At 35.1% G+C, this 26,945-nt stretch overlaps 1 protein-coding gene across 1 annotated transcript in view; it reads right to left on the bottom strand.

Moving 5' to 3' along the window:
* The window catches only part of LOC147599948 (uncharacterized), a 74,181-nt gene that overhangs the window by 27,430 nt on the left and 19,806 nt on the right, over positions 1-26,945 (bottom strand). The window contains exons 3-32 of the mRNA XM_086753093.1: positions 25,908-26,044; positions 25,507-25,598; positions 24,341-24,449; positions 23,675-23,701; positions 23,276-23,314; positions 22,449-22,493; positions 21,001-21,042; positions 19,602-19,643; positions 18,688-18,720; positions 17,792-17,827; positions 16,587-16,625; positions 15,912-15,929; positions 15,328-15,363; positions 13,816-13,860; positions 12,833-12,862; positions 11,560-11,601; positions 9,609-9,638; positions 9,311-9,352; positions 8,924-8,965; positions 7,628-7,660; positions 5,046-5,066; positions 4,757-4,795; positions 4,585-4,623; positions 4,377-4,412; positions 4,218-4,256; positions 3,831-3,875; positions 3,192-3,221; positions 1,398-1,433; positions 687-728; positions 446-487 (exon numbers count right to left, since the gene is read on the bottom strand). Of these exons, the coding sequence (XP_086609219.1) occupies positions 446-487; positions 687-728; positions 1,398-1,433; positions 3,192-3,221; positions 3,831-3,875; positions 4,218-4,256; positions 4,377-4,412; positions 4,585-4,623; positions 4,757-4,795; positions 5,046-5,066; positions 7,628-7,660; positions 8,924-8,965; positions 9,311-9,352; positions 9,609-9,638; positions 11,560-11,601; positions 12,833-12,862; positions 13,816-13,860; positions 15,328-15,363; positions 15,912-15,929; positions 16,587-16,625; positions 17,792-17,827; positions 18,688-18,720; positions 19,602-19,643; positions 21,001-21,042; positions 22,449-22,493; positions 23,276-23,314; positions 23,675-23,701; positions 24,341-24,449; positions 25,507-25,598; positions 25,908-26,044 (1,328 nt within the window). The remainder of the gene's footprint in view (positions 1-445; positions 488-686; positions 729-1,397; positions 1,434-3,191; positions 3,222-3,830; positions 3,876-4,217; positions 4,257-4,376; positions 4,413-4,584; positions 4,624-4,756; positions 4,796-5,045; positions 5,067-7,627; positions 7,661-8,923; positions 8,966-9,310; positions 9,353-9,608; positions 9,639-11,559; positions 11,602-12,832; positions 12,863-13,815; positions 13,861-15,327; positions 15,364-15,911; positions 15,930-16,586; positions 16,626-17,791; positions 17,828-18,687; positions 18,721-19,601; positions 19,644-21,000; positions 21,043-22,448; positions 22,494-23,275; positions 23,315-23,674; positions 23,702-24,340; positions 24,450-25,506; positions 25,599-25,907; positions 26,045-26,945) is intronic.

Raw genomic sequence — 26,945 nt, forward strand, 5'->3', positions numbered from 1 at the left:
TTGACCTACTTTTGTAACAGAAGTACATAATCACTAATGTACCTTGTTATCAAATTTTAAATGAAACAGATTCATGTATCTGGCCATTACCATCACTAGAGCAGGAATGTTTCTAAAAAAATATTCTAAAACTATTTAATTTATGTTTTGCAAACAACTTTTAAAAAATGTATGTAAAAAACCACCTACATTGCTTACCTGCTTAATGGAGTGAAGGAATAGAGGAGACAGTATATTCTAGGCCCATTATCATTATTTACAGCTGTGCAAAATTATAACATCATAGGGAAAACGCTGACAAATCAAAATAGCACCCTTCAGCACAGATAAATTAGTGGAATCTAATTTTCAGAAATGAAATATAATTTATACATTTTTTATATATTTATATATTGCAAGGAAAGCTCCTTGCAATGAGATCATGCAGTAGACACTATGTTATTACCTGGAGGTTAGTGTGGCTGCTATTTGAAGTAGAAGACTCATTCTGTGAAGAAAGAAGAAATTACTTATTTTTCTGTAAGGGTAATAAATTAAAATACATAGTTCTATTGGGAAAGAACTACCTAACTCTAAACATAATACTCTGTTATGGAAACTACATCCTTATTCTTCTTTTTGTAGGTAATACAACAAGCAGCTGTGAAACCAGCAGTAGTTCAGAAGAAGTGACAAGAATGGTTTACCTGTACATCATAGTCTCTTCTGCTCAAAACATGTGATGTATCCTGTAAAAAATGAATACATTTACCATTAGGAGATGAAAACTCTATGGTCAGTGACAGCCCTTCTTTTTTCTCCGTATTATTTATTTATTTATTTATTTATTTATAACAACTCCAGACCCTGTAATGCATACATTGGGTAGGAATACTTTATTATAAAATAAAAGATTATTTGCACGTAATTTTTATGGGCTATTGCTGAGCCTGACTTGAAGCAACACAATACACATATCTGTATGTCCTCTACAGTATGCTGAACAGAATAAATTACCAAACATTACTCTTTCTTACTTCACTATTCATCTTCAGCTAAAATTTTAGCTGTCCTCTGTTTGTATGACACTCATTTAATTTCAACTTTAACTTGGATCAACTCCGTATGTGCTTCCTGAAGAACAGGAATTTGAGTGGTCCTATATCGCAGAGCAGGATTTTCTTGTCTTTTTTTCATATATATGTTTCCTTTCAAGTAAATTCAACCAAAGAGCAAATGGCTAAGCCATTTTATTTTACTTTTTCCTTTAAAAGGAGAATATTAATTAGGACAAACATAACTAGGGAGAAGATAGGTGTAATATGGACAAATTAGGTATACTTAGGGCAAAAATCCTACAAGCAGTAAAAAAAAAAAAAAAAAAAAAAGAGAAAAAAAAAAGAACCAAACAAACTTACTCGGGCAACAACCTTCTTGTTTGCACAACCAGAACTCTGTAAAGGAACCAGAAGTCAGTTACTACTTTATAGATGCAGCCATCCACATAGAATACTTTTAGCAAAAATCTACCTAAACTTGTCAAGGTGGCATATTTGAGGACAGGAAAATGTCCAGAGAATTGACTTCACTTTCACTAAATAAAACAGTGGAAAATATTGTATTAGAGTTATTTGAAAATAGAAGTAACTAACATTGATAGACCAGTTTTGGAGCAAGAGAGGAAAGGAAAGTGTCATTTATCTGCTGAAACCCTCATATTGTACAAAGAGTAATGCAAACCACATCAGCCTATTCCTGTGGAACCAATACAAAATTCGAACTACACCATAAAATACATCTGCTAAACACTGAGGTAGCAAAGCCTCACTTTCTTTTAGTGCTTTTTTGTTTGTTTGATTGTTTGTTTTCACAATTCAGTATGAAATTCTGAAAGTATAAACCAGTTTGTTTACCAAGCTATGTCTACAGTTCATTCAAAGGGTGATTCCAGTTTGAAGTGAATCGGCTTAAGTATCAGTAAAGGATGTATTAACAAAAGCAAAAAGTTCATGTCAAGCTCATCACTTGAATTTTGCCCAGTTTCTCAGGAGTTCTGCAGTCTGCCATCAGCTACACACTGCCACAGCTATCATCTTACTATCAGTAAGAGTCTTAAAAAAGATATTCTTCATCTGTTTTCACCTTATCACTCCTTCATCAGAAGTTCCTGGCTAGTGGAGTCTCCCTCAGCTCAACCACTGTAGTTTAGAGAACAACCTGTATAATAAACTTCGTTGTTTTGTTCTGTGGGTTGTTTTTTTTTTTTTTTTTTAACATTCTCCACCCTTCTTTGTGAGTATGTTCAGAAGCAAACTCTTTTACAATGAAGTCCAGCAGTACGCACTGGATAGGGATAACCAAGGCAATAATAGCATCTTTTCTGAGCAAAGGAGGAAGAGCAAAGGAGGAGACTTAAACAGGGCCTGCTGCTGAAGGATTTTTTTATGCAGAACCTTTTGCATTATACCTGATGCAATGCATTCAAGGTAAATAGACGCAAAATCAAAAGATGTTTTCAGAAGGCCTCCTTACTTCCTAGTATACACGTTTGGTGCAGTGCTAAAATACTAGAGAGGAAAATATATTTCTGACTACTGAAGAAAAGGCAAGTGGCTGATGATAGAAGATTACTCTAGATGGCAGTAAAACAAAAGAAGGCTGTAGCTGATGGGAAAAGCTTTTCTACAATCAGAAAGGAATATGGGAAAATGTAATTTATTTACACAATATATTGGCTTGGTCATGATCTATCCAGGCCAATCACAGTTTCTGCTTGTAGAACAGATGGAAAGTCTTGACAGAGGGATTGTTACCAGGGGATAAATGTTACTTTACAGTACTGGCATATATGCAAGTTTAAATTAAAACAAGTGGAAAAAGACTGAGACAGCTACATGCCTCATATACACAGATTCCAAAAATATCTATCCAGTCCCAGTGTATGTAATACAAAAAGCCTGTGTTAGTATATATTCTTAGAAGTACTGTGCAGTTTTAAATAATTGTGCAGCAGCCTTGAGAATGGCTAGAAGGGGATGAATACAGAGAAATATAAAATCAAATATCTCATTCTTCAACTAACTTTTTGTCAGATATTATAAAGCAATCAGACTACAATTAGAGGCCCACAGGTCTAATGTAGAAATGTTTAGTTACTAACACTGTAATTAATCATAAGAATTTGAATACTGCAGAAGAAAAAAAGCACTCACCTGACTATTGGCACTATAGGTAGTATCATTCTGGAAAATAATAAATTATTTCCTTCTTTAAGAATTATTTAAATACAGCAAGCTTAGAGGAACCCGATTCTTTCTGATACTGCATACAAACATAACAAAAATAATTTGTTGCTAACATACTCTCCAGCTTTGCCAAAATTAGTTTGAAATCATACCATTCCAGTCTGAAAAACATTTTAATAGAAACTTTAGACTGGTAGAAATGTAACATAAGAAGCAGTGGAATATCTGCCACTGTTATCTCTCTTCTTTCTTTCATTGTATATGTTTAAAGCTTGTCTTTGGGATTTTCTTTTCTTTGGAAAATTATTGTAAAATGTATCCCTAGATCTTAGTCAAAATCTTCTGTTAGTGTAAAGCCACTGAAATATTTTTATCCATATTTCATTTAACCAAGTTAAATGCATTTAAAAGCACAAAATGTATCTGTAAATGTTTACACGACAATTTTCAGTAAGAAAATATGCAGTTGCTGAAACAGCTATTAATATAGGAACTCAGCATTCTCTCTGGATCATTCTGCTCACAAGACTGCATCTAACAGTGCAATATTTCCACATTCATCTATGTGAAAAATTTTGTGATTAAAATATATTGAAGCATACTCACATCATCACAAGCATTGGGATTATCATCTGAGAAATCCTGTGAGTCCTAGAAGGACATCAGATACTAATTATTTCCTCATAAAAAAGAATTATTAAAAATACTCTTTGATTTTGTACTCTGCAAGATAGAATTGAGGCTCATGCAAAGAAAAAGCTGCTGTGTTAAAGTAAGATCTTTATAAGGAGGACAAAGAGCCAAATACATGGCTGCAGTAGTTGCTTACAGGAAATGTTCCATCCTTCAGTAAAGAAAAAAACCAAAACCAACCCAAAACAAAAAGCACACAGAAACTATTATGTTTTATTACATCTATGAGAAAAATGATGCAGAGACTACAAAGATTAGCATGAAATAATATATAACTAGGAGAAAGAAAGAACTAGTTACCTGACTATCATAATAGGTGTCTGAGGAGGACGATCCACCCTTTAAAACAAACAAAGAAACCAAAATCAGAGAAAAGTAGGATACAGAAAATCTGATTTTCATCAGAGGCTAAAGCTTCTATGATGTGACATACAAGTAGGGAAACAGAGCATTACTTACTTGGCCACCACCATAGTTCTGTGAGAAGGATCCGCCCTATAAAACAAGCAAATACAAACCCTGCTTCAGAAGAAACTGTGATTTCGTTTGGGGGCTGCAAAGCTGGAATAAACAACTGCCTGGGATTCTTCTGAACAAATACAACTTTCTAGATAACTTATTAGATATGATAAAAATTCTTACCAGAAGAACATCAAGGTCTACCTACCTGGTTGGCACCATAATTTTGTGAGGATGATGATCCACTCTGCTGACAAAAAAAAAAAACAACAAACCCAAACAATTAATATTACAATACTGCAGATCGGATATTGATAAGCTATTGTAGAATCTGTGTGAAGCAAAACCTCAGCAGGAGGAAATAGTAATCTAGTGCTTACTTGGCTACCACCATAGTTTTGTGAGGAGTATGATCCACCCTGTGAAAACAAAACAGCAACTGTTACAATGCCGGAGAGCTGAATTTGATCAGAATCCACAGAGCTAGCTTTATTAGTTGCCAAGTTCTTTCTATGTAAGTAGAATTTCAGGGCTGACAAAAAGTATGTTTGAAGGGAATGAGTTACAGGCTGGAGCTGGGGAGTCTATACCCTCACGAGCAAGAAAACGATACTCCAGATTAGAACTCCTTAAAAACATTTTATGAATAGATAATAAACATCTACCCACCTGACCACCCTGTGATCCATCCTGTAAAGTAGACATAAATTACGCATGCTTTAAACACTTACTGTTTGGCTATGGATTATATTTAATGAAAGCTATGATACTTGCTTAAAAGGAGTAAGGAGCAGAGGCAGATATGCAATACAGATACAATTTCTAGCATAGTAAGCACAGACTGCCAATAGTGAAAGGTATATACTACGAGACATATGCCAAAGAACCACAAACATTTATCTTTCAGTAATGCCTAGTACACTGATGAGTTTCATTCTGAACAGTTGTGATGGTTTAGCCCAAATCACCACACAGTTTCTCGCTCATTCTCCCCCTCCCCAGGGGGATGGGGGACAGAATTGGGAAGGAAGGAGAACTCGTGGGTTGAGATGAAGACAATTTACTGAAATAAAAGGGAAAACTACAATAATAACAGAATATAAGGATATTAAAAATATACGAAGTGAACAATATGTGTTTTCTCACCACCCGATGTTCCAATGAGCGATACAGCCCGTCCCGAGCAGCGATCACGGAAACAAAACCGAGCGGCAAGCAAAGGAGCAAAAGGGAGCCAGCAAGGTAGGGGGAACGATGCCAGCAAAAACAAGCAGGAAGGATGGATGCCAGGAAGGCAGATACCCACCCTCGCCTGCCCCCACTTATATACTGAGCATGACGTTTATGGCATGGAATACTCTCTTTGGCCAGTTTGGATCAATTATGCTGTCTGTCTTTCTCCCAGCTTCCTGCATCTGCAAATTAGCGAGACTTGGAAAGCAGGACGGTGTCCTTGGTCTCATTCACAACAACTGGTATCATCAGGGTGTTTATCAACATTCTTCACACACAAAATCCAAAACATACCAGCTACTGAGAGGAAAAATTAACTCCATCCCTGCCAAAACCAGGACAACAGTCTCTAGAGAATGTATCATTTTTCTCCTATAGAAAATCTAATTTATACAAATTGAATGAAAAATTCCCCTGGTAGCAGTATTAGACAGCAAGCTGTAAGATACACTGGCCTTGAGGAAAAGATTTTAAATAAAACACCCAGTATGTTTCGACATGCCCTCTTTAGAAGAGGAATGTACCTCCTCCAAGTGGAATCAGAAAAGATATTTGTAGGAGCATTAGTGTCAAAAGTGCATAATAACAATAGTGAAATTCTGAGCTATTGAAGTGAGATATTTGCCATTCACTAAGATGGGGCTGAGACTTCATTCAGAAAAGGCAAAGGGAATGAAATTAAAAGTATCATCTTTGAATGTTCTAGCAGTTTTTAGACCAAAATCTAAGTGTTTCCTTCAGTCTTAGAAATAAATAGCTCCTCTATAAAAAAACTTGAAAAGCTATTACAAAAGGATTGTATACCTATATCATATATTATTCTTTCAAGTTAGAATAATGTTACATACAGTCTATTGTATATATTACACCACATTATAATAATATATTATAGCAGCATCTATGTTGTTTGTATATTTATGAATATAGTATATATTTATATTGCTAAAACACAGTACTTGTTAACACAATGAATCAAACAAATTTTTCTATATCTTTTGAAAAATCAGTAAGAATCAGGAGAAGTATCATGAATTAAAAAGAAAAATACAATCTGTTGCTGTTTTCTTACTAATTTTTACAATTTACAGAGATTGTTTCTTTCAACATTGCAGAAATATTTTAGGATAGTGGTTTTTAGAGTTCTGATGCTGAAACTTGTAATAAATGAAGATGATCAGAGGGCTGGAGCACCTCTCCTATGAGCACAGGCTGAGAGATTTGGGGCTGTTCAGCCTGGAGAAGAGAGGGCTCTGGGGAGACTTTATAGCAGCCTTCCAGTACCTAAAGGGGGCTTACAAGACATATGGGGAGAGACTGTTCAGTAGGGCCTGTTGTGACAGGACTAGGGCTAATGGTTTTAAAATAGAGGGAGGTAGATTTAGATTAGATATTAGGAAAAAAATTTTTACACTGACGGTTGTAGAACACTGGCATAGGTTGCCCAGAAAGGTGGTGGATGCCCCATCCCTGGAAACGTTCAAGGCCAGGTTGGATGGGGCTCTGAGCAACCTGATGTGGTTGGAGATGTCCCTGCTCCTTGCAGGGGGGTTGGACTAGATGACCTTTGAAGGTCACTTCCAACTCTAATCATTCTATGATTCTATAAATACACATGTAGCAATATACACTTCACGGCACATCCTAAATGAATTGTTAAGCCAGTCTCTTTCAGGAACCTCAAGTGGCAGTCCTAAAATATTTGATACTTTTGAAGGGAAAATTTCACAGAGAGCTGGTAAGCTCCAGCCCTGATTTAAGTAGTGCCAGTTGAACAACTGCAGTGGACTTGTTCTTTCCAGAATCTAGCCTTCATATCCTATAGAGGTAGACATTTCACAGACATAATGCTAGGAAAAAGTGAAAAAAAAAGACCTTCTTGTGTACAGGAAGACAGTGAGTTCCAGTCTCATCATTGGTAAGACTACATGGATTTGCACTTTATGAATATGAAGTTGGTACTAATTGAGGCAAAATTAATTTTGGATACATCTTAAAATGAGAGGAGGAAGGCCATTTACCTGGTGGCAAGGATTGCTGTCATATGAAATACCCTGTTCAAAAACAAACAAACCAAAAGGTAAATGCCCAAATTTTCATTTTCTTGCAAAGTAATTAGCTTTCTTGAAATTACTTATGTGAGAATTAATGCAACAAAACTCAGCATAAAACTTTACAGAGGATGAGTTTAATTTTATTTAACCCTTTAAGTCTGTGGCTTTACCCTCTGTCGCTCCCATACCCACATACTCACAAGCACCAAGGCGCATGCACACGCATGATCAAAGCAGGTGCCGCATGGAAAGTGAGGTAGGCTGGTAATTGATATCTCTCTGTATCATCCTAGTTCCTCTTGATTGGTAAAGATGAACTGGGTTGGGTTGTTTTTTGGTTTTGGTTTTTGAGGTTTTTTTTGGACAGTCCTTTTAGGAATCAACAGTTACTGCTGTGTGACCATCTACCTCAGAATCTTGCTAGATTCACCCATCGTAGATCTTACGCAAGGCTGCTGCCCAGTGCCCTTCATTTCCGTGTTTTGGGTATATTTTGGCCACAGCCAATCTTCCTCTTGATGTAATAGTTTGAGAAACAGTACACACAATGTGTTCTACCTCGGTTGTCACCCTCCCATTTTTAAAGCACAGGTGTTCTGTTGATAAGTCAATTTGTAACACAGCTTTGGTGGAAGTAACACATTCTTCAGTGTTTATCAGTTTAATCGCTGTTAACTGTGTTCTTGTACAGCTTCTTATGATGTCTTCATGTGCATTTCCACTGGTACTTAACTCATACCAATCCTAATATTTCTGCTAAAAATGTCTGTATTTATACTTCTCTCTTATTCTCATTGCTTTCCCCAATATATTTATTTGGGCATAGATTTACTATTATGGCCTCATCCATGACCCTTTCGCCTGGGACCTCATCACTGTAGGCATACACAAGTTGAAATGGAACCAGGATGAACACTACTAATCTAATTCTTGTTCCACAGGAGCCACTCTCTGATCCTATTGCTTTCTATAGGAACTAAATGGAGCAACATCCAAAAATCATTCCCAAGTAAAGATTTTATCTGTTTACTGAGTAGACAGATGAATCACCACTTGTCCATCTTATGTATGTAACACTAGATGGGAGAAGCCACTTCATTTTGGTTACAATGACCGACAATATCACCCTTTCTTGATCTCTCTGCTATATAATTCCATGCAATAATGAAAACAAAAGATTCCAACTAATTTACTGAAATACACATTACTACTACAAAGATAGCTGAGTCTAGTTTACAACTAGTTTGGAGAAAGAGGACTTACTTGTCCACAGCCACTGCTGCCACTAGAAGCAGATCCACCCTGCTAGGGAAAAAAAAAAAAAAAGAGAGGCTCAGTAATCCAAATATTCCTTTTCTCCATTTAGGTGCCTGACTGCTTAAAAGGTATAAGACCAGCTACATTGTCCTGTAAATTTTCCTATAAAGTAGTGTGTAAGCTGAATATTATAGTGCATCAAAAAGCTGACACCTACACATACTCCTTTCTATGTGGGAAAGAGCCTATTGTTCCCAGACACATATGAAAAAAAAAGTTACTTCTAAAGAGAATTTACTATTTATGGCAAAAACCAAGCCATCAAATTCTCAATACATATATGGGAACATCACATATATGTTCTATACTAACTAATGACTGACTGATCCTTACCTGGCCATAGGAACTGCCACCTTGAGGTTGAGGTTGATAGCCCTGTAAGAAAGGCAAGAACTCATTAATAAACAAAGCCATATTCTTAGCAAAGCTGCAACAGAAAAGCCCATTTCCACTAAAAGTTCCTTGCTACTGTGTTCTTTTTCCTTCATGGTAATTCAGTGGTACAAACCAAAATCAAAGATCACTCAGAAACAATACCAAGAAGGCAAAAACCCAACCAACCCGAAAAAGTCCACTTATAAGGCAGGCCCCTACAGAAAAGCTAAATACATTGCAGCAAAAAATGTCTTACCTGGCCATAGGACTGGCTGCCTTGGGAACCCTTTAAAGAAAGAGAAGATAATTACCACCTGTCTATAAGGAGCATAAGGTTTATGCAAATACAGCTGCACAAGGGTTTCCCAAAAACGCTCTTCCTGAGCCAAAGGAGACAGAGCAGTATGCTAGCATCTGTGCAGCAGATTGTCCTACTCTCAGCAAAAGCCCTGAATCAAATTGAGATGCAGACTACCAAAGGAAACCTCACTCTCAGAAATCTGCCAGTCATGGTGGCCACAGAGAGATCAGTGAAGAACTTCCTACAGAATATACAGTCTGCTTACCTGGCCATAAGAACTGCTGCTGCCTGAGTAACTTGGCCCACCCTAAGACAAGAACACCATTTGGTTACTTCCCTTTTGTCAGGGATCCAGCCTGCATTAGGAAAAGCAAGCAACTACATCCTAAAGCTATGCAGGGCAGTATGAAGAGCCTGGACTTCCTCCTGGCCTTCACCATGATGCTGAGTGTGATGATTTCACGTGCTGGGATGCCAGATAATTGAGTGTCATGTAGATACATTTTAGAGTGTGAGACTACACACTTTTGGAGAAAATGTCCTTTAAAGTTCAAATTCTGAGGGATTGCTAAGTGCTTTTGCAGTGCCACGGCACTCCACTTTCTCCAGTGCTCTTATTCTGACTGATGCTTACCTGGCCATAGGAACTGCCACCTTGAGGCTGGTAGCCCTGTAAGAAAGGAATTAGTGATTCGTAATTATTGTATTTGTGAAATAGATGCCTTTTTCATGTTTGTCTCTTTGTGGGGAGAAAAACCTAGAATAAGATAAAGAATTTATAGTTTCTGTTGCTTAACTAGAATTATTTTTGTATTTCTTATTCTCGATGAACATCTGATCATACTGTATTTATGAAACGACAATCATAGATTAGTTTTACATCCATCTCAGATGAGACTCTAGTCTTATGAAGGTTTTCCAGGACATTGAAGGGATGCAACATTTTCTCACTATGTTTCTTTTGCCTGCTGTTTCTCAGACATTGGGCTTAGATGGCTAATGGCAGGTTAATACTGACTTCCTGTATTTGTATTTTTCGTGGGCCCCAGTTGCACAATTCCTTTAATCTGAGGCAAAATAGAAGTGAAAAATAATTTAAAAAAATAAGGAAGAATCCTATTTAAAAAACAGATTAATAAAATGGAAACAAAATGATGCAATTAAAAGTAGCTGTTCAAATGAATTAGTCAAGGATGATAGTGCCTTTTGAAAAACTTTCAGTAATATAAAGTTACTCTCAGTAACTATAAGCTGCTGATGCAATCTGCCTTCAACATAATGTCAAAAGAGAGCAGAGGTTTCATGTAGATGCAGACCTGTGCCACAGCTGTCTGGGAGAGTCATGAAGACAGGGATTACCAAAAAGGATTTGAAATATCTTGTCTATTTCTGCTATCTCACATCAAATTGTGACAAAATTCATAGCTATCTTAAGGCTGCTTTAATTCACATAAAAACAAAAGGGAGGTAAACATTCATCAACTGCAAGGTCTAAGACCAAATCTTCCTGCAGCTGAGGACTTGACACAATGTCCTTTAGCTCCTCAACGCTGTTTCTCTGTCCTGAGATGAAAGAAGACAGTAAAGAACTGACTACAAATTTGTCTTGTACCATGTAAATCAACTGGAATAGGAACAGCACCATATAGACTATTTCAACCAAAGATTTTAAAGTTCCATACCCATGGAAAAGATCAGATAGCAATGGGAACCCATGCTTCCCGCAGACACCCATTAAAACCACAACTGCCAATTTCACAACAGAAGTTCTGAAATGTATTCAGAGGCTGTTTTGGGTTTTTTTTTTTTTAAGAGCTCAATATAAATTGAAAAAAAAAATCTGCAACTTTTTGAAGTGCCATAGCACTCCACTTTCTCCAATGCTTTTATTCTGACTGATGCTTACCTGGCCATAGGAACTGCCACCTTGAGGTTGAGGTTGATAGCCCTGTAAGAAAGGTAAGAACTCATTAGTAAACAAAGCCATATTCTTAGCAAAGCTGCAACAGAAAAGCCCATTTCCACTAAAAGTTCCTCGCTACTGTGTTCTTTTTCCTTCATGGTAATTCAGTGGTACAAACCAAAATCAAAGATCACTCAGAAACAATACCAAGAAGGCAAAAACCCAACCAACCCGAAAAAGTCCACTTATAAGGCAGGCCCCTACAGAAAAGCTAAATACATTGCAGCAAAAAATGTCTTACCTGGCCATAGGACTGGCTGCCTTGGGAACCCTTTAAAGAAAGAGAAGATAATTACCACCTGTCTATAAGGAGCATAAGGTTTATGCAAATACAGCTGCACAAGGGTTTCCCAAAAACGCTCTTCCTGAGCCAAAGGAGACAGAGCAGTATGCTAGCATCTGTGCAGCAGATTGTCCTACTCTCAGCAAAAGCCCTGAATCAAATTGAGATGCAGACTACCAAAGGAAACCTCACTCTCAGAAATCTGCCAGTCATGGTGGCCACAGAGAGATCAGTGAAGAACTTCCTACAGAATATACAGTCTGCTTACCTGGCCATAAGAACTGCTGCTGCCTGAGTAACTTGGCCCACCCTAAGACAAGAACACCATTTGGTTACTTCCCTTTTGTCAGGGATCCAGCCTGCATTAGGAAAAGCAAGCAACTACATCCTAAAGCTATGCAGGGCAGTATGAAGAGCCTGGACTTCCTCCTGGCCTTCACCATGATGCTGAGTGTGATGATTTCACGTGCTGGGATGCCAGATAATTGAGTGTCATGTAGATACATTTTAGAGTGTGAGACTACACACTTTTGGAGAAAATGTCCTTTAAAGTTCAAATTCTGAGGGATTGCTAAGTGCTTTTGCAGTGCCACGGCACTCCACTTTCTCCAGTGCTCTTATTCTGACTGATGCTTACCTGGCCATAGGAACTGCCACCTTGAGGTTGAGGTTGATAGGCCTGTAAGAAAGGTAAGAACTCATTAGTAAACAAAGCCATATTCTTAGCAAAGCTGCAACAGAAAAGCCCATTTCCACTAAAAGTTCCTCACTACTGTGTTCTTTTTCCTTCATGGTAATTCAGTGCTACAAACCAAAATCAAAGATCACTCAGAAACACCAAGAAGGCAAAAAAACAATGAACACCCAAAGTCCATTTATAAGGCAGGCCCCTACAGAAAAACTCAATACATTTCAGAAAAAAAAAAATCCTACCTGGCCATAGGACTGGCTGCTTTGGGAACCCTTTAAAAAAAAGAGAAGATAATTACCACCTGTCTATAAGGAGCATAAGGTTTATGCAAATACAGCTGCACAAGGGTTTCCCAAAAACGCTCTTCCTGAGCTAAAGGAGACAGAGCAGTATGCTAGCATCTGTGCAGCAGGTTGTCCTATTCTCAGCAAAAGCCCTGAATGAAATGAGACACAGACTGACAACCTTTTGCATGTTGAGTAGTTGTGATGTTGAGTACTGGCCTCCCTGTGGCCTTGATCTCTAGAAGTCATACCTACCTTTCTGAAACATTTTCCTAGTTCTGTATAGTGGTACAGAGAATATTGACAGGTATTTTCCTTCCCCCTCCCCCTCAAAGAGGAGGAGGCTTTAAAGAGCCTTCATACTTGAGTTCATAGTATGAATATTCTCATGTGTTACTCTGTAACAATATATGTTATCATTATGTTAGTATTTGTTAAAATCATATGCTTGTTTTTCAGACAAGTTTATCTGCATGGCTTAAAAAGTTGTTGCACATAGGGACACTGTTATGATTCTCCATCATTCTTGATATGGATAAGCAACTATCCTTCATGACTTATTGAAACTGAGATCTAATATACATGGGGTCTGAATCTACCAGAATGGGACTTATGGTGTGATACTGAGCCTAGAAACATTTCCTCTCAGTGCTATGACTTTTGTGCACCTTTTAGAGGACACATGGAGCGGAATACAGTCATGTCACTTCAACCAATAACACATGGAAATGCATTTGTGAGCATTCCAAACAAAAATATTTGAACACCAATACCAGTTGACAATTTTATTAAAAAAAAAAAAAAAAAATCAGAGAAACAGAAGTATCTGCACCCTGTCAAATACATTTTTAAATGTAGGAAATAATTTATTTCCAACTTGTGCTGGCCCCATTTTAGTGAAGTCTACAGGAATATTTCTAGTCCTTTTTAAGTTCACTTACCTGAACGTAAGTACTGCCACTGCTGCTTTGCTGTCTTTGTCCACTCTACCCAGGACCAAAAAAAAAAGGTTATTTATTTTTAACAGGTTTGCTCACATACTAAGACTTTTCAAGAGGCAACTCTATCCTTATATCTACTAGATAGTTTGAAAGCCAGAAAGAGTTCCTTATGCCCTTTCTTACTTTATTTATGCCATCTCCATGCGCTACAATGTTAAATACTTCAGTATATAAAGATTCTTCATAAATTCACATAGGAGTATTTATACATCTTGATGTAATTTTCTTAATGAAAAGTCATCATATAATACATTGTTGTGTCATATTGTGGTATTTCAAATTAGTTTAAATAATTCTGTCCTTCAAACATATCACACAAATCGCCATTAAACTCATATCCATTTATATTCATATTATGACTGATTTTTTTCACGAATAAGCAGAAAAAAAAACTTTTGACAAAGGCTTTGTCAAAACAAAAACTGGAAAAGCCATAGTTAAAATTTAACCAAAGTAAAATTCACTGTAGAGAATCTTTCAATTCCCGTGAAGTACGTCGATTATGAGAGCAATCAAATATTCTTCAATTTTATTGAAATATACACACTGGAAATACCTAACCCATGTAATCAAGACACTATACATTTAAATTCAGACATAAAATAATAAGGAAATCTTAATCCTTTCTCTGCCAGCATTCATCACTAGTTGTGGAGTAATCTAATGCTATACATTTTGAAAGCAATGATTTTCAAAAGACAAATTTCAGCTGGGGTAACCTGCTACTGATCTTTCAATGAAAGTGAGAATTTGTTGTCACAGTGTGAAATACTATCATATGAAGGAAGGGAAGCCTAAACTCTGAAGAGTGGTAGACAGGTTAAAATTGCAAAGGACCCAGAAAAAATATGTCTGCATGATAGGTATAATATTTTACAAACATGTTTTTAATGACCTTCAGTTGTAAACCAACTTCCCAAGCGACTGGTTATCAAGAAGCAATGTTGTAAATACAACAGCAAACAAAAGTTCACCTAAACACTAACTAACAGGATTTTTAAAAATGTAATGCTGAACTAGTTGTTTCCATTAAAAAAAAAAATAGACTGTATAAATGAACATGGAACTATGCAGGTTATGATTTATACATATTGGATTTAATATTGAATAACATTCAAGCTTAAGTTCTAGAAATCCATCTGCCTTCTTGAGATTCCTGACTGAGATGGTTAAATTTTGCCAATTTTGAGAGCACTATGGAATTAGCACACAGTGGTTTTCATATTTTATGACTGTAGATAACAGCTGGAAAGGTATTTAATAAGGAACCAAGGAGGATATCCACTTTGCTGTAACTACAGAAATGCTCTACTCCACCACTGTAGTTTGTGGATGTTTAAGATATCCATGAGTTTTCCATGCTTATTTATTCCCAAAGAGACAAATCATTATTTAGTTTACTGAGACAGGGCTTCAGTTAAAACTCAAGTATAATGGGGAAAGCATTTCTACCTGTATTATGATCCTAGTAGCAGAACTTCCCAAACTCTGAAAAAAAAAAACAAACCAAAAGACAACAGAGAACATTTAATTTGACTTGTTCAAATACAATGCAGTTAAACAGAAAATATCGAGTTGTACTATTTTGCTTGGCGGAATAAAGGGAAAGGTTGTATGTGTGATGTACTGAGTACCAAATTCTCAACATCCAGCATTAAACTCTATCCTCAGTTCTGAAAGTGTGGGGAGGCAGCCTGACCCTACTAAGTAATTTTTACACTTGCATCTGCTTCTATTACAGCTTACGTGCAGAGCAGCAGAGCACAGGCTACCAGTGCTCTACCAGTCAGCCTGGCTTTTCCAAATGTGGTGAGTGAAGGTAAGACATCATCATCCCTTCAACTTGTCTCACTGTCACCTGGATTAGACATAGATCACCACATATATGAATTCAATTCCTAATGCAATAATTTGCTGATTTTTGGGGCATGAGGAACAAATGTAAAAGGGTAGCAGACACCCTCCTGAGGCAACTGGTTTGATCTCATAAGAACTATATTACAATTATAGAAATCATAAGAAAAAAGTATTCTTACCTGGGGGTAGGTATGACGCTGCAAATGAAACAAAACAATCTTTAATTATTTTGCACAAGTGCTTGTCCAAACAGAATACTGCAGCAGAAAAAGAGCCCTATCTTTTAGATGCAATACACAACCAAATGTGAAAGAAAGATGCGGAAAGGGTAGCATAGAGCAAATGCATCTTAACCTTCATTCAGGTTAGAACAATAATATGTGTGATTAGAAACGAGACATCAGAAAATCATATATATCAAATGTTATGTCATACAACCTCACTTTAAGCACCTTAAGGCTAAATTTACTTTTGACTAACTGTATGAATTCCAAGTAAGCAGAGTGAAAATTTCATAGTTTAAAAATGAGAGTGGAATTGAATTTACAAAAGAAAACTGCAATAGAAACAGAAAATCAAAACTATTCAGGAACACAGAAGCTGTATACATTGAGAGACCTGGAATCTGCAGCTAATCCAATATCTCTGCAAGTACTGACAGCAATCATAGAACCATGAGATTTGTAGCTGCCTTACTACTGGCTTTCCCTGAGGATAATTATGCACTTATGGTAAACCTTGCCTGCTAAAGAGTTGTCTCCATACACCAGGAATCTTTCTGACAAATTAAGCCTGTAGATATTTGAAAGCTTTTTGAGTCAAAATTCCGAGCATTGTAGAGAAAAATGGCTTACCACAGGTGGAAACGGGTTGCTGTTGGCAACAACCACTACCTATGAAGAAATCAGAAAAAGCTGTTTACTCATCATAGAGTTTATTTAATAGTTAAATATGCTAGGAAAATGACAAATACTGAATTGTCTAAATTTACAAACTCTGATAATAATGCTATGGATGATCACTTTTATAAAATACTATTTTGATTTAAAAAAACTAATACACATTACCAAGCAAAGAAGAATATACATAGTTTACACTAGAGCATAAAGAGATAAAAGACTTGCTCCCAGTTACACAATGTCTCAGCTGTAGAGGCAGAAGCAGGATTTCATGTATTGTGCCATATCTACTGGCCTATACTCTATGTCCTTCTTGATCTTCAACTTTCCACTCCAAACTGGAAATTTCTTTTCTCTTTATTCAGTATTATGCTAAAAAAAGGCTTAATATTGAGTCCATTAAAAAAAAAAAAGCCAAATGCAGTAGTAGTATATTCTGTTTAGGTTTTAATGTATTCTAATTAGAAGCATTTTTTCCTTTTATTTTTTTTTAAACTGACAACAGTTCGTATTACCCAGTGGTGTAAAAAGGAAGAGGAGAGTTGGTACTATCAGAAGTAAAGAATTCTAATAGAAAACAGGGAGAAGTAATACTTTTTTAAAACTGAGTTATTAAAAAAATAATCTATCAGTATGTTTTGCATTCTTAAAACAATGGCAAATTAAAATAAAAAAAAAATACATGTGAAGACATGAATGGGTACACTGTGTGTCTACTGGACACACCACAGTATCAGCCCTGAGCTTCCCAGGCACTGAACTGAACGGAAGAGTCCATGCCAATACTGAGAGTCCAATTCAACAGTAATGTGAATTCTGTTGATTTCATTTGCTTTGAGTCACGCTCATTCTCCAGTCTCATCTGAGTAATAATTACATAATCTATATCCTTAAAAGTCCTAATTTCCATAAACTTGTATGAAATTCTATTTTATACACAGTTAAGTCCACTACCAACAAAAGCCACCACAGCACAGCTAGTTAATACAAGGCATCTAGGAATCAAACTGATTCAAATCACATTAATCAATCTGGGTTAAAAACTTGAAAAGTCTTAACTGGTAAAAGGAACTGTAGTACTGCTGAAATAAAAGGAGTCATGCCAAGTTATGACTGTAAGAATTTTTTCCCTTTGAATCAAAAAGAAAAGAAGTGCTTACCTTCTTACTGGACTCTGAACTGCTTGAAGGGACAGACTGTAAAGAACACAGAATCTTTTTTTTTGCTTAGGTAAATGTATGACAAATTAACTACCGCATTATTTTCCACAATAATGTTATAGCAAACATCATTTCCCTAAAGTACCAAATAAAATAAGGTTCTGAAGAAAAATACTAATGTATTGGCAATTAATAAATGAACAACTGAAATAAACCAACTTTTAAATAAAACAACTTTTTAATAAATATTTTTTTTTCTGCAAATCACCATTATTTTGCTAATTTTACACAGCACTGTATAAAAGCTGCAGATGTTTAATCTAACATAAAATTGGAAGTTTGTTTATAATAAAATAATTGTTAGGAAAAAAACCAACCCAAACTCCCAAACCTATCCCTCCAAAACTAAAAAACCTACCATTGAAATATAAACTGGAATAAATGGGATGCGCCCATTTACAAAGAATACAAATGTTTTAAATAAAGCATAAAATAACATGCAGCAAAGTTTTCAATTTCATCAACCTATAGGTACCATTGCATAGGCAAAAGCCACAAAAAATACTTTTAATTCTTAGTAACTATCAAAGAAAGCACTGACTTTCAGAAAATCACAATAAAAGTAACTGGTGTTCATTTACAGAATAAATATAATTGAGTTTCTGTGCAAACCAGAATTAAGTAACTTCTAATCAAGTTGGTATCACAACAGACATTAACCATGTAACTCATCTATTGAAGTTATTTCCAGACATGATTATTATTTAACCATTTGAAGACAGTTCTCCTTTATCTCCTTCCATGAAATTTATTATTATTTGGTAAAATTTGGGCATAACTGCTTAGTTTCTGAATAGCTTGGGAAACTGAAAACATGTTGGAAAGCACATAGTTACCTGGCCATAGGTAAGACCACTGCTGGATGCACTCTAAAATAAAAACATAAATTAGGTATTTATTTATATAATAATCTATTAATTATATCTATAAGTCATAACTTTTTTTCCTTAGAGGATGTACACTTCAAATCAAACTCATTTCATCTATACTTAAATAAATCTAGGGCAATAGTAGAGTATACTGAACTTGCTTAAAGATAACTGAAGTAAAATTTTCCAACATCCTACTGTAGTCATAAGATTAATGTTGCTCTATCACAAATATAGTTTACACTTATATATTAAACAAAGATAAAATATAGTTAATATTTAGGAATTAGTATAAATAATGATGTATTTAAAGTTAAGCATATGATCAAGCAGTTTTTGGCTAGGGTTTCGGTTCCTAATAGGCATTAGAGAACGCTGTCCTGATAGATTTTTTTACTTGCTTTTATGATTTAAAAAATGGAAAATATGTTACATTTTAAAATAAACCTCTTTTCAGGTGAAAATGAAGTAAATGAGATTAACAACAGAAATTTATCTAATTAAAGAATTATTGGATTAATACTCAAAGATTGTAAAAAACCCAAATAATATTGCACAATATGCAATATCCAAAGACAATTACTGTAACAGATAAAAAGCATTATGCAGTAAAAATTCTGAAATTTTAATAGGCTAACAAATTAAGCATTTATAATAAGTGATGAGTAGCCCCTATAACATGAATGATTATACTTTGAGGCAGTGACAATGTAACAACTTATAATTTTGGTTTTTAACCTCAGACTGTCACCATTGTCCTTAACATATTTAGGAAGAATAACACAACTTTGTAGAAGAGAATCAAATGCAATTTGGAATAAGGAGATGAGTTGAGAAGCATAGCAGTGGACAATCAGTAAATATGTATATAACCAGCTTACATCTTGACAGGCGTGTTGACTATATGCACCAGCAGCACCTCCCTAAGAAAAAAAATGAAAATGGTTATTTCTCTTCTATAATTGCTTAAGAAGAAAAGGTACACTTCAGAAACCCTCAGTTCTGACCAATCCTTACATAGAACATGCAAAGAATAGATGATAGTAGTGTACTCTCCACTAATAATGTGTGAGAACCCACGTGTGAATATAAGAGAAAGGCACATTAGCCCTTTGTATATAACTGATTGTCTAGTGGTACTCAGAAAATATTTTAAAACAGACACTGCCAAGACATTATTTTAATAGAAATATATCTCTATATAAAATTATATATATAATTATATAAAATAATTCTATAAATTCACTTATTATTATTAATACAATATTCTCCCCAAAACTGTAATTTTGTTGTTCTTTGCAAAAACCCAATACACATTGTGACAAATTTTACATTTTACAAGTACTGATGACATGAATGTTTTACATTTTTTGAAACATTGTCCTTGTTAGCACTGAGTCATCCCCAATTTTCTAGTTTGAGGTGACAACCGACAGTGCTTGGCAATAGAATTACATGACTAGCTATTTTTTTTACTTGCTATACCATGAAAAACAAGCAAAAAACGCTGTCATTGACATATAAAGAAACTTGGCTGTTTAATTTAATTTTCAAGTTTTTTCTCATTTTTTATACTGAGTAAATGTTTGAACATAGTAACTTTGCATTATAAAATCTTATCCTGTAAATGTTGAAAATAAATCCAAATAATTATATTGACATAATGTCAATAAATATATTGACATTATTTGACATAAATCTACAGATATTTGAGTCTGTACAATTAGTCACCATCTTAATAAAAATGCTTCAGCTAAGTTTTTTATCTATTCAGCACCACGTTAGAGTACTCTTGCATCTTTCATCTATTTCTGGTTTGACCTGTCTAGGATTCATAATTTCACAAGTATCCCCGCTGCATGAAAGAATGAAAAACTGAAAAAGCCTTAGTTATTATAGATATCTGTGTGATTGTTTCTGAGAGGAGGAACAACTTTGAACATGCAGACCAATTCACACCAGTCTTGTCTTGGTAGAAAGGGAGAATAGACAACCTATATAATGAGTGCAACGTAAATCTAACACGCAACCCCTTCCAGTCCTTTTCTCATGATTCTATAATCTGTATGTTTCTATTTAACTTTTTAACATCTCTGTTTGCTAACTACTTCATATCATTGAATAAACTGTAATATTAATCCTCTAGCTCTGTCTTCATTATTCTCTAGCGGCAAGAGAAACCCCCACAGAACGCTCATAAACAGTGCAATTGAAGGCTAGGAGTTACTACGAATATAGATATGTTGGGGACAAAAATGTAAATGTAAGAAAAGTGCTTACAGGGCCACATCCACTCTTGCTGATCGTGTAGACTACTCCTTTCTGAAATAAAAACAGAAGTCAATTATTTCCATATAAAAAAAAAAAAGGGGGGGTGCGGGGGGGAGGAGAGAGTCAGAATGAAAAAAAAAAAAGCACCCTGCTGTTTATAGCATGAAAATGAAAATCTGTGCAACTAACAATGTGTATGAGCAAGTACAGAGGCAGCCAGTTCACTGGCAACTTACTGTTAAAATTCTAATTTAGTATGAAACATTAGTCACCACCTGGTTTTCATATAACTTTTCCATTGGTCATGCAACCTTTCAAAATCTACAAGTTGTTTTACTAAACGGTCTATAATTTAGAAAAAATAAATAACTTCAGGTTATTTACATACATGACATTTACATTTACATGACATTTACATTTACATGACAAGATAATAAACTCAACTCTTAAAAAAGAGTACACGTTATGTATGAAAGAAATACAATGAAGAAAATCAGTATTTAGTATATACATCAAAATAACTGGCATTTCTCAGAGTCTGGTAATTCCACTTACAAGTAGTGAAGGTTGAACAAATGGAATATTACTAGGTAATTCACTAATAAATATAGTTATTAGTAAGCAGTAAGAAATATATCATTGGAGAAGCTCTGTTCAGGAAACTGGAGACATACCAGAAAGCATCTGACAGTTCAAGTATAAATAGGCACATTATGGTCGTGGAGATAATTAACCAAAAAGCAAGTATACATTTCTGTGATTAAAGAAGTGAAAGTGATCAGTGAGATTGCAGACATAAATACCCTAGAAATTTTAAAAGCCTAATTAGACAGTGAGATCCCCAAATTTTCAACTGCAAACATAATCTGGTGTTAAAAGTGATACTGGAGCTTTAATATACACATGAATATCCAGTGAAGTTTGGAGAAATTTTGCATATTTTTGTGGAGAAAAGAAAGAAACACAAGTATAATTAGTTCTTTTGTTTTCATTACTAAAAGAAATAAGAAAAATGCCTAACAAATCAATTAATAATAAGTACAGTTTCTTTTTCATTATGCCAGATGCCTCTGAAACTATAAAACAAATGGTTTGTGACTGTATTTGCATGCACATGTGCACATGCAGGTAGGAATACTCTAGGAAGATGGAAGAAATCTTTTTTTTTTCTTCCTCAGAAGGGCCAAATTATCGTTTGATAAAAATGCTTAATGTGTGAAATCGGAGGTGGTGGAGCATCTTATAGGTAAGAATACTGACAGCAAGCTATTGAGTTCAACACAGTGTAGGTAGTTGAACCTAGTACATGTACGGAACATACAGTTTACTGGATTAGTAACTCTGACATTCTGTGCTAACTAGCAGAGATGATATTTCAGTACTCTGTAGTTACAGAATTTTAGTTGTTTGAGGTTACTGAAGGACAATGTACAAATGCTGGAAGTTAGTACTCTTACCTGACTGCCTGAATAGCTGCTCTGAGAGGAACTGGAAGGTCCAACCTGTAAAGAAACCAAAATGTAATTTATTATTTTGCAGAAAATTTATTTTTATATAAATTACTTTCAGGAAAGAAAGATCTACTTAGCGGGAAAAGGAAGAACACAAAGTATTTTTCTGTGACGTCGTTCCACCAACTCATACTACTAAAATTATTTCAGAGATCTTTAAAGTCAAGTAAGCAAAACTATACCAAAACAGCTCTTATAAATTAACATAATTCTGCTGTTTGCACCCTTTTTTATCTGGTCTCCTCCATCATTAAGGAGATGACCATTGAAAGTAGATGAAAACTTTTGACTGATATGACTATGTAATCACTAGGCACTACAAAATGTAGGGCATATTTGCTGGAAGGAAGGAAAAAGGAGAAAAAGAGGCTTCTTCACAGAGCTGAAAGTCATAGTTTACAGGAAAAAAAAATCAAATAGTTGAATTTTATATCTAGATCATGATTTGCAAAAGGTAAGGTTTCAGAACTGTTGAAATAAGTGATCTTGAAAAGCAAGCAAGCACTATGACTGAAAAGTGAAGACAGAAAGAAGAAAACTTCTAATAGAAAGTTACTCCAGATTAGCTAGAGAGAACCTGTAGAGGAAATGGTAACAAGGCCAACAACCATACAGAATGTTTGGGATTTTAATCAACCAAGGTAAATTGCCAAAAAGAAAAATAAATTGAGCAAGAAGAGGGATAAAGATGTGACTAGAAACAGCTTTTGACTAGGTCTTGAGATCTTGGGCTATTAGCAGTATGTCAATGTCTTTAGAGAAAGAATATTTACCATGATGCATCGGCCTTGTGTAGTGTAAGTCCCTCCACGCTGCAAGAAGGTACAGGTTCCAGTTACTGTTTACTGACTGGTGTATCAATATACAATTATTTTAAACAGAAAATCAACTGAATTCACATTCCTAGCCTGAGTGAAGAAGTCAAGCGTTTCACTGCTTAAAATACCTTACATACTGTAACAATCTGATCAGAGAACTGACATTAACTAATCAAAAATACCTTCAAAACTGTATACAAAAATGTAAGCATAAATAAGATCTCGCTAGCAAAGTAATTTGAATGGTATGATATAATCTTCATTCTACAACCATGAAATGACTGGACCAATAGGACAGGAATTCTAAAACTGAAGTAATTGAAAATTGAGAAGTTGAAGAAAAATTGCCCTTACCTTGTTACATTCTAATTCTATCATAAGCTGTGAAAAAAAAAATGAGGAAACATTTACAAATTATTTACTGGGGAAAAAAAAGCAGCTTTTAGGAAACAAGAAGTACGTTCAGTGAGGCGAGGGACAAAAGACAAGTGTTCATTCTTGGTAAGATCACCAGATGACACAAATCAGTATTGCTACAGTCAAGAACCAATACGACAGATTTTAACAGACTTTCTTCACTTTAGCTGCCTATTGTGTTTAAGATGTTTCATGTAAGCATAACTCTTGGCCAAAAAATAAACAAACTCATTTCTAAGAATATGTACACAGCTGTAGTTGCGAGGGATTGGCAGTTAAGAACAGCACAGTACACCAGAAGTACAGCAGTTCTCCTTATGACCAATATTCATTTCTTTGTCTTTATGCTATGCATTGTTTTGATAACTAGATTATATGCTTCCTTATTTCTGTGAGAGAAAAATAATATTTATTTTATTTTTTTCATCAATTTATTAAGATGATTAGGCAGTTAAATTAAAAGTGTTGAATGTTGAAAATATCTAATGATTTTGGCCATTTTAGTTAATGAATTCATGACAAGGAATGTATGTCTTGTATCAAGTCAAAGATATTTTAATTTAGTGTACTAATTTCTAGTCTGCAAATACACACAAAACATACCTTCCTTTTACTTTTTCCTGTCCCATTAACTGACTCAGAACGCGTAGGTGTGAGAGTTTCACTTTGAATTCCAACCCAGAATTTCTCTACATCTTGAAAAACAGTTGCACTGGACAGAAAATAAGTTAGTCATTATTTTTCTATGAAAATATTTCAGTATAAAATACAAATAAACCCTTCTCCCTCACTCAGAGAAGAAAATCCACTCTATTTTGATTTTAAAGATATACAGTAAAAGTTTGAAAAGAACATAATCACTTTCCAGAACACTTTTCCAGTTACTGTATTATCATCCAACATAATTTTGAAGATAAATAAAATAGATGCTGAGAAGGAACAGAAGAGGAATGGACACTATTTGAAGAAGCACTGACTCCAGTGGGGAGTATCAGCTCAAATATCCATAAAAATTGTTACACAACTTTCCCATTCTGACAATCTACATCTATGATGGTGAACTGATTTTCATCACATTAACAAGTGGAAGTAATTGCGTTTCAAATTTGTGTTCTTTTGCTTCTTTTTGTATTCCTCAAGATTTAGTGAAGCAAGGCCAAGATGTCCCTATCATAAATCTACACTTCAAACAATATCAAGCTATCAAATATTTAGATATTTTCCAATTACATCAACCATACATTTTGTTAGACTAGGTGATATTTTCACAAGCTTCAAATCTGCAAGAAAAGTAGCATTAAATGTAGGATAAATTTGTCTTCTCCTGTTTTCAGCAGTTAGTTATGGGACGTAAACTTATTTTTACATTTATCTTGCAAGCATCTATATCAAACTACTATTCTTCTGCCGTTCAAAATAAAAAAAGTTATAACTGAAAAGAATCTGAACTTCATTTATTCAGGGAACTAGTTACATTCATATTGTTGTTCAATATAAAAACTTTTTACTCAAAAATCCATTAATAACACTGTGCTTATTGGAATTGTTCACATATATTAACATCTGTAGGACTGTGTTTACCTTTTATGATGATATCTTGAAATGGAAATCATGTTATTTAATGGACATAGTGGGAAATTATGACAAATTATTAAAATATCCATCATTATGGCAAGACAAGAACATCAGAAACAGCAAGACAGATCCATGTCAAAATAATCCATAGAAATAAAATTTCAAGGAAAAAAAAAAGAAAAACAATTATTTACATAAATTGAAGATCTCTAACATCACGTGGAGCAATCCATGTTGTTGTAACTTGCTGCTTCACATCTGAATTTGCATGCCTTACTGCTGAATTCTGCAATTAAAAAGAAACACATATAATTATATAAGATGCGAAAGTGACTTTTACCTATATTATTAGGGGGACTGCCTCTACTACAACAGGTAACACTGGTGTCCTCCTAAAAAGTGCCAGGTAGCTTCTATGTTAGATTCATATCCCATATAGAAGACAGATTTATTTATTGAGAATGTCTAAATCTTTAAACTCTACTGATGAAATAACTTTGCCATATAAAAAATGCTCACTATTTCTATTAATTGTGACCAAAGTATTTAAAAGGAAATCAAGTTTAAGTAAGTATTGCAAAGACCAAACACATACCGTCACATTATGACACTCCAAGCCTTTCGTGTTTGGATCTGTAATTTTAAAAGTACCAACAGGAACATCTCCTTCTATTTCTCGAGCTTGTAGATTAAATTCTCTAAAACCAACATCTTTCAGTGCATTTAGAGTCACTGTGAAAACAGACATTTTGAGAAATTTAATTTCCATACACAACTAAAACCTCTTAAATGTTTAACAACTAATTTCCCTCACTCCAAAGCACAAGACTGCATGTACAGAAATTACTTAAAACCTTTTACAATTTTAAAAGATGTTGGGATTCATTACAGTTTTTATTAATTATCAAGAGAATGATGATAAAGGAAAAGGTCACAGATGTGACCATAAGAGCGTTGGCAGGTGGCATGCCACAGGTGAAACGGCAATATGCTCAAAGGGCAACCTGATGCAGCTCCCCGAGAGCAGGTACTGGATACTTACAATAGAAAAGTAGTGCTAAAGCAAGGAAAGCATAGTTAGGGAAAACAAAACAAAACAAAAAGGTTAGCAGCATCTAGGATTCAATATTTTTTCAATATATTTAAATCTATCCATCATTTTCCTGGCAATACTGTTTAAAAAATAGGTATCAGTAATCAAACAGCCCTTGCATCCTTGAAGGAGTTATTCACACATTTTTCCCAGAATGACAGCTATAATAGGACTCTAACACTTCTCCATTCTTCCGTCAACATATCACTCTGTGGAAGCACATGCATGCTACTAGGCTCAAGTAAAACAGAATCGCAGCTAAACAGTAGCTACTTAGTGAATAATGTTCTTTTTCAGCTGCAGAGATACAACAAACATGATGGGTTACAACTCACTTCCAGTTCCATGCTGCTTCTAGCAAATGGCTAGAAAAAGAAGCATTCACAAGCCACTTAATGTGTGACAGCACCATGAGATGGCATCATAGTGTGGGGAAACAAGGCTGTCAAAGTGTGCCATCCAGAGAGCAATTTCAGATTAGGAAGACAAAAAGGTTGTTTAAACCACAATAGCTCCACTCCCTGTAATTTGATAAAATCT

This window comes from Chlamydotis macqueenii, chromosome 8, assembly GCF_036417535.1.
Source record: "Chlamydotis macqueenii isolate bChlMac1 chromosome 8, bChlMac1.mat, whole genome shotgun sequence".
NCBI lineage: Eukaryota > Metazoa > Chordata > Aves > Otidiformes > Otididae > Chlamydotis > Chlamydotis macqueenii.